General features: G+C 56.6%; 1 protein-coding gene across 1 annotated transcript in view; it reads left to right on the top strand.

Moving 5' to 3' along the window:
* The window catches only part of CPAMD8 (C3 and PZP-like, alpha-2-macroglobulin domain containing 8), a 126694-nt gene extending 116593 nt beyond the window's left edge, over positions 1-10101 (top strand). The window contains 9 exon segments of the mRNA XM_011989940.1: positions 270-425; positions 504-566; positions 1185-1399; positions 2766-2853; positions 4550-4639; positions 6192-6594; positions 6725-6875; positions 9714-9927; positions 9929-10101. Of these exon segments, the coding sequence (XP_011845330.1) occupies positions 270-425; positions 504-566; positions 1185-1399; positions 2766-2853; positions 4550-4639; positions 6192-6594; positions 6725-6875; positions 9714-9927; positions 9929-9949 (1401 nt within the window). The 3' untranslated portion in view covers positions 9950-10101.
* The last annotated feature ends 255 nt before the right edge of the window (positions 10102-10356 follow it).

The raw sequence follows: 10356 nt of genomic DNA, 5'->3' as shown, positions 1-10356 counted from the left end.
TTCTCACCTTATAGAGCACCAAAGAGGGCACGGGTTGGGGGTGAGGGACAGATGCCCCTGGATCCTCCGTGGGAGCCCAGCCTCTGCCTCTGGGGACACACCAACCTGGCTGTCCTGAGGCCCCCAGTGCCATGGGTGTCTGCACTGGGTCCAGTCACTATTCCAGCCTCGTTGGTGCCTGTTTCAGGCCAGGCTTCCAAGACAAGGGTCAGGGGACCACGGGCCAACTCAGTCTCAGGGTTGATGGCCATCTTCTCCTCCATCCCCAGGATACCTGCGTGGCTCTGCAGGCCTTGGCTGAATATGCCATCTTGTCCTATGCTGGAGGTATCAACCTCACTGTCTCCCTGGCCTCCACCAACCTGGACTACCAGGAAACCTTCGAGCTGCACAGGACCAACCAAAAGGTTCTGCAGATGGCAGCGGTGCGTGTTCCTGGGACGAGGGCTTGGGGGCTGTTGGAGGAGGAGTCGGCAGGTCCTCACAGTGACTTCTGTCTCCAGATCCCCAGCCTCCCCACGGGGCTGTTTGTGAGCGCCAAGGGGGACGGCTGCTGCCTGATGCAGGTAAGGTTTTGGGGAGCATTAGGTGATATTGGGTTTGTCCTCCTGTGCCCCATCCCCTCCACCCACACAGTGGAACCCCAGGGACCCCCAGAGGGTTCTGAACTCAGCAGCAGGCCAGACCGCAGGGCAGGCTTTCAGCCTCCTAATACTGCCCAAGGCAGGTGGCCACGGTCCTCTCAGGTGTGCTGCCTACTGCCCCCCTCACCCCAGGAAAATCCATTTGACCCTCAGTCCAGGGATCTCTGACCCAGTGACTCAAGCAGATTTGCCTAAGGGCTCGAGATCATTCCCCCTGCTATGGCCTGGATTTAACCCCAGACCAGGCTGGGGCAGGTGCATCTCACGGGTTCTGACTGGCAGTCAGAGGGCAAGTTTCCCGCGATGACTTTCGCTAGCTCCGTTTTCTCATCTCTAAAACGGGAGCCCAGACAACGTCGTGGATGGGAGGGAGACCCCTAGACTCAGACATAGCTGAGCACAGCTCTGAAACTGTCATAGATGTCATTGTCCTCATAATTCTGGCTCTTCCCACCTCCCCACTGCCCTTTCTCCTCCCCCACCCTGCATCTGTTGTGGAGGGCCCAGGTCCCTAAGTCTCCATCCTCCAACACCCCCCAGATTGATGTCACCTACAATGTGCCTGACCCAGTGGCCAAGCCGGCTTTCCAACTGCTCGTAAGCCTCCAGGAGCCCGAGGCCCAGGGACGCCCGCCCCCCATGCCTTCCTCCTCAGCTGAGGGTTCCCGAGGAGACAGACCCCCAGCTGACGATGATGACCCAGCGGCCGATCAGCATCACCAGGAATACAAGGTGATGCTGGAGGTGTGCACCAGGTAAGGCCACCTGCCCTACTGGCGTGGGCATCCCAGGAGGGCGCAATGTGGGGAGAGGATGGCCTCCTGGGACCAGGAGGAGCTTCCGCCTCTGGGCACTCAGTGGTGGTTTTTGTTTTGTTTTGTTTTGTTTTGTTTTTTTGAGACGGAGTCTCGCCCTGTCACCCAGGCTGGAGTGCAGTGGCGTGATCTTGGCTCACTACAGCCTCTGCCTTCTGGATTCAAATGGTTCTCCTGTCTCAGCCTCCCGAGTAGCGGGATTACAGGTGCCTGCCATCACGCCCAACTAACTTTTTTGTATTTTTAGTAAATACAGGGTTTCACCATGTTGGCCAGGCTTGTCTCGAACTCCTGACCTCGTGATATGCCCACCTCAGCCCCCCAAAGTGCTGGGATTACAGGTGTGAGCCACCTCACCCAGCCAGTTTTTGAAGTGAATGAAAGAAAATTGAACGGACACAGAAAACTCCAGTATGGTTGGGGCGGGTGGGCCAGATGGGGACAGCCATGTGTGGCTGGGACACTGGTAACACTGGGACACTGATAACACCAGCACCAGGCCCCTTGGTTTCCAGGAGTGAGCCTGGGACCCGGCCACAGTGGGTCCTCATCCTAAGATGATGTGTGTTGCCATGGTGATGGATGCTTGTCACCATGGCGACGATTGGTGGGTGAGTGGTTGCCATGACACTCGCAGCCCATCAGAGCCGCTACCCCGGTAGCGGCTGCCCTGACCTTGACTGTCATCCTGAATCTGTCCAAGTTCCCCATCTCAGAAAGTTCTGAAGACCAGAGTCCAGCTTGGTGCACTTCCCGCAGCTGCAAGCTGCACACTGAATGTCGGCTTCCTCTTCCTTGTCCCCGACGCCCTATAGGAAGCGCCTGGCATACTGTAGGCTCCAGAGAGAGCCCAGTTACTTCCCTCCCCACCCTGCCATGTTACAGAAGGAGAAACTGAGGCCGGAGCTAGGGGGTTGATTTCCCAGAGTCTCCTGCAGGGTGGCAGCGTTGAAGCACCTGGGCTGTGGCTGCTCTGTGGAGCCATGTCAAGAGGGGCGTCACCAGCTGTTTCCCAGGCTGGGGATACAGAGTGAAGTGCAGGACAAAACACGGTGCCTAGTCACGAGACCTCGTCAAGCCTAGAGCCCTTGGCAAGGCCCTTTCCTTCCGGCCTCAGTGTCCCTGCTGTAAAATGGGTTGACTGAGCTAACCAAGCCAAAGATGTGTGTGCCAATGGCCCGCCGGCCAGGCCCCAGGGCAGGCTTCCTGGGACATCAGCTGTGTGGGCTCCAGAGGGAGAGGGGACCGTGAATTCCACCTCCAGGCTTGAGCTCTAGGGCCTCTCTCTCTCCCCTGTTGTCGGAAGGTGGCTGCACGCAGGATCTTCCAATATGGCTGTCCTCGAGGTGCCCCTGTTGTCAGGCTTCCAGGCAGACATCGAGAGTCTGGAGCAGGTGAGGTGGCGCCGGTGAGCAGCAGTGGGCAGGGATCTCCAAACAGTAGGCAGCGCTTAGGCACCCAGGGTCAGGCTGGCTGGCAGCCCAGCCCTTTGTAAAATGCTATGGGTATTATTTTCTTTTCTTTCCTTTAGTCTCTCTCGCTCGCTCTCTCTCTCGCTGTCTCGCTCTCTCGCTCTCTCTCTCTCGCTCTCTCTCTCTTTCTTTTTTTGAGATAGTCTTGCTCTGTTGCCCAGGCTAGAGTGTAGCGGTGCCATCTTGGCTCAAATTCCCAGTGGAGCCTTGAACTTTCAGGCTTAAGTAATCCTCCCACCTCAGCCTCCCGAGTAGCCGGGACTACAAGCATGCGCCACCATGCCCTGCTAATTTTTGTATTTGTGGCAGAGACAGGGTTTCGCCATGTTGCTCAGGCTGGTCTGAAACTCCTGGGCTCAAGCAATCCTCCTGCCTCAGCTTCACAAAGTGCTGGGGTTACAGACAAGAGCCACCATGCCCGGCCCCTTTTTTCCTCCCTTTCTGGGCAAAAATGGGCATCTGTCTATTGAGGAGTAGGTGGGGTGGTGTGGGGGCTGCTCCAACAGGTGGATCTCCTGTGGGGCCATTGTCACGATGATGATGATGATGATGATGATGATGATGATTATTATTATTATTATTTGAGATGGAGTTTTGCTCCTGTTACCCAGGCTGGAGTGCAGTGGCACAATCTCAGTTCACTGCAACCTCCACCTCCCTGGTTAAAGCGATTCTCCTGCCTCAGTCTCCCAAGTAGCTGGGATTACAGGCATGCAGCACCCTGCCCAGCTAATTTTTTGTATTTAGTAGAGACGGGGTTTCTCCATGTTGGTCAGGCTGGTCTCAAACTCCTGACCTCAGGTGATCTGCCCACCTCAGCCTTCCAAAGTGCTGGGATTATAGGTGTGAGCCACAGCACCGGCCCACTGTCACTACTATAAATGCCATCTAGAACTTCAGCAAAGTTCCATGTGCTTTGGCCCTGGGTGGGAAGCCGTGGGGCATTCTCAATCCACATTCTGCCGAGACCAGCTGTCACCCTCACAACCCTAAGAGAAACCAGTGCCACATTCCCATTTAGTACAGGAGGGAAGAGGGACATGGGAGTACTGCCAAGCTCTGACTGGGGGAGAAAGAGGACCAAAAAGCAAGGGGTCCAGGGACCAAAGGAGATCTGCAGTGTGGGGAGGGTGGAACAGGAAAGCCAGGCCTATTGTCGCCTCCCCTCCAAGGAGGCTGCACGGAGCACCAGGGGATGACGATGTGGTCAATTCAGAGGCCTTGGAATGGGTGTGGTTTTTTTAAAATCAAAAACTGGAAAAAAAAAAATCCCAGACTGGGAGGGGAACTCAAATAGTGCGGCTGAGACACCAGCAGGTGGCAGGGCTCAGCCGGGCTCCTCGTTGGCCACAGAGAAGCCTGACCTGGGCTTGGGGCTGGGTTGAGGGAGTGTATAAGGAGGGCAGGCAGGTGCTCTGGACAGGGATAGTCATCCTTGAGCGTCCTCTCCTGGGTGTTGAGAGGCTGGCAGGGCCCGGGGAGCACTGATCAGCACCCAGACCTCAGCCCATGGTAACTTGTGGGCAAGTCCAAGCATCCCACTGACTACTGCCTCCAGGAGATGGGAGAGGAAGCAAGCAGAGAGTCTGAGGACCCTGACTTCTGGCTTCCTCTGCAGCTGCTCCTTGACAAGCACATGGGGATGAAGAGGTATGAAGTAGCTGGACGCCGAGTGCTCTTCTACTTTGATGAGGTACCACCAGACAGGGTTGGTGGAGGAGGCTTCCCTGGTGTGCATGTTGGTGAGGGTGCACCGGTCACTGCCTGGTGTGGCTCCCTGCAAATATCTTGTACCATAAAAAAGACATTGGGGCTGGGCATGGTGGCTCATGCCTGTAATCCCAGTACTTTGGGAAGCCGAGGTGGGAGGACCACTTGAGCTCAGGGGTTCGAGACCAGCCTGAGCAACATGGCGAAACCCTATCTTTACAAAAAATATAAAAAAGTGGCCAGGCGCTTTGGCTTACGCCTACAATCCCATCACTTTGGGAGGCCGAGGTGGGCGGATCACCTCAGGTCAGGAGTTCGAGACCAGCCTGGCCAACATGGCAAAACCCCGTCTCTACTAAAAATACAAAAATTAGCCAGGTGTGATGGCACGCTCTGTAATCCCAGCTATTCCAGAGGCTGAGGCAGGAGAGTCGCTTGAACCTGGGAGGCGGAGGTTGCAGTGAGCCGAGATTACGCCACTGCACTCCAGCTTGGGCAACAGAGTAAGACCCGCAAGACCTCATCTGAAAAAAAAGTAAGACACTGGGCGAATAAATTCCAGGCAGAGCTGGCCATGCTGACAGCTCTGTGTCCTCGGCTGATGACAGTTGGTGGAAAAAGCAGGGAGGGGCCACAGTGGATATTATCCCTCTGTAGGAAGGAGTGAAGCATTGATCCATGCTACAGCATGGATAAACCTCAGAAACATGATGCTGAGTGAAAGAAGCCAGACACAAAAGACCACAGAGTACGTGATTCCATTGATATGAAATGCCCAGAACAGGCAAATCGGTAGAGTTGGAAAGATTCGTGGTTGCCAGGGGCCGGGGGAGTGGGGAGCGAGTGCTGATGGGGATGGGGTTTTCTTTGGGGGAGAAAGAAACTGTTCTGTAACTAGACAGAGGTGATGATTGCACAGTATTGTGAATATGCCAAGTCCTGCCACACATGCTCAGCCACGTGTGCACACACACAAAAAAGGAGTGGTGTTTGGGAGGCCACCTGAGACGTTTTCCCAGTGGGATGGAAGGACCCAAAGAATCAAAAATGGGACCGAGGCTGGGCGCGGTGGTTCACGCCTATAATCCCAGCACTTTGGGAGGCCGAGGCAGGCGTCACTTGAGGACTGGAGTTGGAGACCAGCCTAGCCAACATGGTGACACCCCGTCTTGATCAAAAGTACAAAAAATTAGCAGGGTGCGGTGGCTGTCTCTTATACACATCTAGATGTGTATAAGAGACAGGGGTGGGTGTGGTCAGTGCGGGGGGCGGAGTTGAGGGTGGGTGTGGTCAGTGCGGGGGGCGGAGTTGAGGGTGGGTGTGGTCAGTGCGGAGCGGGTGTTAAGAGTGTGGTCAGCACGGAGGGGCCGGGGTTGAGGGTGGGAGCTGTCAGTGCCCAGGAGGTGGGTTTGGGGTGGGTGTAGTCAGTGCGGAGGAGGCGCGGCGGGGACAAGGGCTGTTGTTGCAGGGCGGCCCAGACAGGACGCCCTCCTTCCTTTCTCTTCTACAACCGCTTTTAAAAAATCTGTTTCTGTTTTTGTAAGTATTAGGCAAATACCTGCGTGAAATTCCATGAGACCAGGGCTCAGGACCTCCCATTAACTGTCACGCCTCAAGACCCACCGAGGGGGGAGTGGGCCCGGGCCCCAGGGACGTCTCCCCGACCCCCAGGCTCTGTGGTGGTGCGGGCAAGGTGCAGGGTGGGGGTCCTCCGTGCCCTGTCGAACTTGCGTCGTTCCCCAGGCTGGTCCCCCGGTGAATCGGGCCCTGGGGTGGCCCCTGAGGAGGGGGCGGCGATCACGCGATGCGGCTGCGACCACGACTGCGGCGCCCAGGGAGACCCAGTGTGCGGCTCCGACGGGGTGGTCTACGCCAGCGCCTGCCGCCTTCGGGAGGCAGCCTGTCGCCGGGCCGCGCCTCTGGAGCCCGCGCCTCCCAGCTGCTGTGCCCTCGGTGAGGACCCTAGCCCTCGCCTAGCCTTGGGGACCCCCATCGCTGCTGCTCTGGGCCACGGAACTCCTCCCCTCGGCCCTTGGGTCCCCTCCCGGCCACGCCCTCTCGACTGAGGCCCCCTTCCTTCCAGAACAGCCGCTGCCCGCCTCAGTGTCCTCCACCTATGGGGATGACCTGGCTTCTGTGGCCCCGGGGCATTTGCAGCAGGACCTGAAGCTGAGTGGAGCTGGCCTTGAGGTGGTGGACTCAGACCCTGAGCCCGAAGGGGAGGTGGAGGACAGGTGAGAGCTGGGCCCACCCCAGAGATCAGAGACATAGGCTCAGTATCTCCCAACCTCCCTCCCCTACCAACCTCCCTCCACCACCTGCCCCGACCCCCCACGGGCAGTGGGAGTGACTCAAAGGGTCAGAGGCTCAGAGTTCCTGGGGACAGAGTGGGACATTCATCCTCCCTCCACCCTGGCCCACGCAACACCCACCAGCGAACAGCTGTGCGTTTGTGTGTGTGTCTGTGTGTGTGTGTGTGCGTGTCAAGGATCCCTTAGCCGAAATGCTTGGGACCAGAAGTGTTTTGGATTTCAGATTTTTTCAGATTTCAGAATGCTTCCATGATATAGGTAGCTAAGGTTCAGCATCCCTACTCTAAAAATCTGAAATGCTCCGATAAGCATTGCCTTTGAGCACGTCAAGTTGCTGCTCAAAAAGATTTGGATTTTGGAACATTTCAGATTTAGGATTTTTGGACTAGGGAAGCTTAGCCTGTAGTTAGCAGCGTGTGGTTTCCTCATGGGCAGATTTGTGTAATCTCAACCATAGTCAACAAACATCCCATTTGCACAGAATCCTTCCAGCTGCTCTTCCATAACTTCACCTCTCCCCTCAACACCTGCAACCACTAAGCCATTTTCCCCCTCCACGTCTGTAATTTTGTCATTTCGAGAATGCCAGGTAAGTGGAATCAGAGCGGATAATCTTTGGAGCATGATTCCCTTGTGTTCACCTGTGGTGTTTCGTGTATCCGTAGTTCATTCTTTTGTTTTTTTTGAGATGAAGTATTACTCTGTCGCCCAGGCTGGAGTGCAATGCCTCAATCTGGGCTCACTGCAATCTCTGCCTCCCAGGTTCAAGCGATTCTCCTGCCTCAGCCTCCCCAGTAGCTGGGATTACAGGGGCCCACCACCATGCCCAGCTAATTTTTTTGTATTTTTAGTAGAGGCAGGGTTTCACCATGTTGGCCAGGCTGGTCTTGAACTCCTGACCTCAGGCGATCCACTCGCCTTTGCCTCACAAAACGCTGGTATTGCAGGCATGAGCCACTGTGCCCGGCCTATTCTTTTTATTTTTGAAGCGAGGTCTCACTGTATTGCCCAGGCTGGAGTATAGTGGCATGGTCATGGCTCACTGCAGCCTCAATCTCCTGAGCTCAAGCGATCCTCTTGCTTCAGCCTCCCAAGTAGCTGGGACCACAGGCATAGACCACCACGTCCAGCTAATTTGTGTGTGTGTGCATGTGTGTGTGTGTGTGTGTGTGTGTGTTGCAGAGATGGGGTCTCTGTATGTTGCCCAAGCTGGAGTGCCATGGCTGTTCACAGACGTGATCATTGTGCACTGCTGCCTCAAACTCCTGGGCTCAAGCTGTCCTCCCATCTCAGCCTCCCAAAGCTTTGGGATTACAGGCATGAGCCACTGTGCCCCGCCTGGAGTTTGTTCTTTTGCATTGCTGGGTAGTGTTCTATGGGTAACTTTTTGATTTGGTTGGTGGTCTGACACCAGCTGTTACCCTCTTACCGCACGTGAACACCCAGAGCCCATCACTGTAGTCCACCGGGGCAAGGAGGCAGAGTTGTGCAGTGCCAGGCCTGGGCCATGTGTCCCCCTCCTAGTTGGGGTTCTGCCATCTAAATGAGGAGGTGGCAGCCGGCCTGAGCGCTGTGGAGGTGGGTTCAGGAAATGGGTGTGGGGTCCCATCCCAAAGTCCTGGCAGTCCCATAGGAATCTTTCTCCTTCTCTCCTGGCCAGTCAGAGCGGCTTCTCTTCCTGACGGCTGCCCTGCTCAGAGCAGGACGACACCATCTGGCTGCATCGTGTCCCTATCCGCCTGTGACTCTGCCTGGTGGGTGGGCAGACCTCGACCTAGGTGACACCTGCCTCAAATGAACCCAAGGAGCAGAATGGCAGAGATCTGCCCGTCCCTAGGATGGGACTCGGGGCCCAGGTGTCGGCTCAGCAGTCACTGGAGTGGTGCAGGGGGGACAGCTGGAGGTCCCTTGGGAGACACCCCCACTTCCTAGCTACAGCTGGAACTCCAAGCACCCCAATCCCCCAGCCTTGGAGCTGGGCATCATTTTCCTGGGGCCACGGCGGCTCCCACAGCCTGACATTCTGTTCGCGGGAGAAGAAACGTTCCCAGAAAGCACTTGTGTGGCCAAAAGCTTCTTTCTGAGCAAACACAGTGTGGACTACATTAGCAAAACATCCAACCTATGGGCAACTTCAAAACGGAACAGGCCGCCTTTCTCTGAAACACAAAGCCCTGGCCTCCCTTTGGGGCACCCAGGACCCCGAATTGCCCTAAGACTGTCCCAGCTCTCGAACCCTCTGCCTTCGCCCCAGGGGACCTCGGGCTCACATCACAAGTCCCTGCGGGGAAGCAGGTGACTCTCAGCAAATGCACTTTCAGCTTCCGGCTGCCCGGGCTGGGTGACCCCGGTGCTTCCTCACTGTGAGTTCCTGATGTCCCCGTGCCCAGAGGACCAGCCCACTCCCAGGGCCCCCAGGTCCAGAACCTGCCTGCCTTGGGGGGCTCTACCAGCTGCCTGCCACCAGCACCAGCAGACTTTGATTCCCTTTTGTGACCCCTGGCACCTGCTTATGTCTGCATTTGCCCATCTTCTCCGGGGTGGTATTTATTTCAGCCAACACCTCTCAGCCCTGATCTCTGCCAGCACGGAGGCCCCTCGCTGCCTGAGAGGTCAAGGTCTGAGGCTGCCCTGGCCTGTGAGTTCCCCACCCTGGCCCCCATCACCCTACAAAGGACAGGCCCCTTGACTCCTTCCTCAGCCTGAGGCCCGGTGCCCACTTGCTGTAGAGGATGTTGTAAGATAAAACCTCATCTCCAGGGTCATGGCCAGGCCTCGGCCTCCTGCAGTCAGCGGGAACCTAGAACACAGCACCCAGAGCGCCAGCCCATTCCACAGATGGGGCCAGACCCTGGCCCCTTGGAGACGTAGTGGCCGGGTGGTGGGAGCCCACGGGCCAGGGCTCCTGAGCCCCCATGTCTTCATCTACAGCCCAGCCTTTCAGAGTGGTGGGGAGGAGGGTTTATGGATGTCAAAACACCTGCACCCTGAGATAATCCTGCAACCACATGGAGTTGTAGGACCACAGCTTGGTCCTGGGGACCGCTCATACCCACACACCCAGCTTGTGCCTGTGGTTAACAACTCAGAAAACTCTAGTAAATGGTCACTCCAGGATATTGACACGAATACACATCACTGATCTTACATGTTCTGAGTTGCACGTGAACTTTGTGTGTGTGCGTGTGTGTGTGAGTGTGCGCATGTGTGTGTCCCAGGCACCTGACACCCCCAGCCCAGGGCAGCCCAAAGTTGGACTGATCAGAGACATAGACCCAATGAGGAGCCCAACAGTGGCCCCCCCACCCTCTGCCTTGCCCCTGTAGTTCATGCCCCAGTGGTCTTTGAAACTGCCCCGTGCCACTCCGTGGAGTGAGCAGCGGTGTCTGTGTGTGTGTGTGTG

The sequence above is a fragment of the Mandrillus leucophaeus genome, unplaced genomic scaffold (assembly GCF_000951045.1).
Source record: "Mandrillus leucophaeus isolate KB7577 unplaced genomic scaffold, Mleu.le_1.0 Scaffold11, whole genome shotgun sequence".
NCBI lineage: Eukaryota > Metazoa > Chordata > Mammalia > Primates > Cercopithecidae > Mandrillus > Mandrillus leucophaeus.
This window is presented reverse-complemented; position numbering and strand designations above follow the sequence as displayed.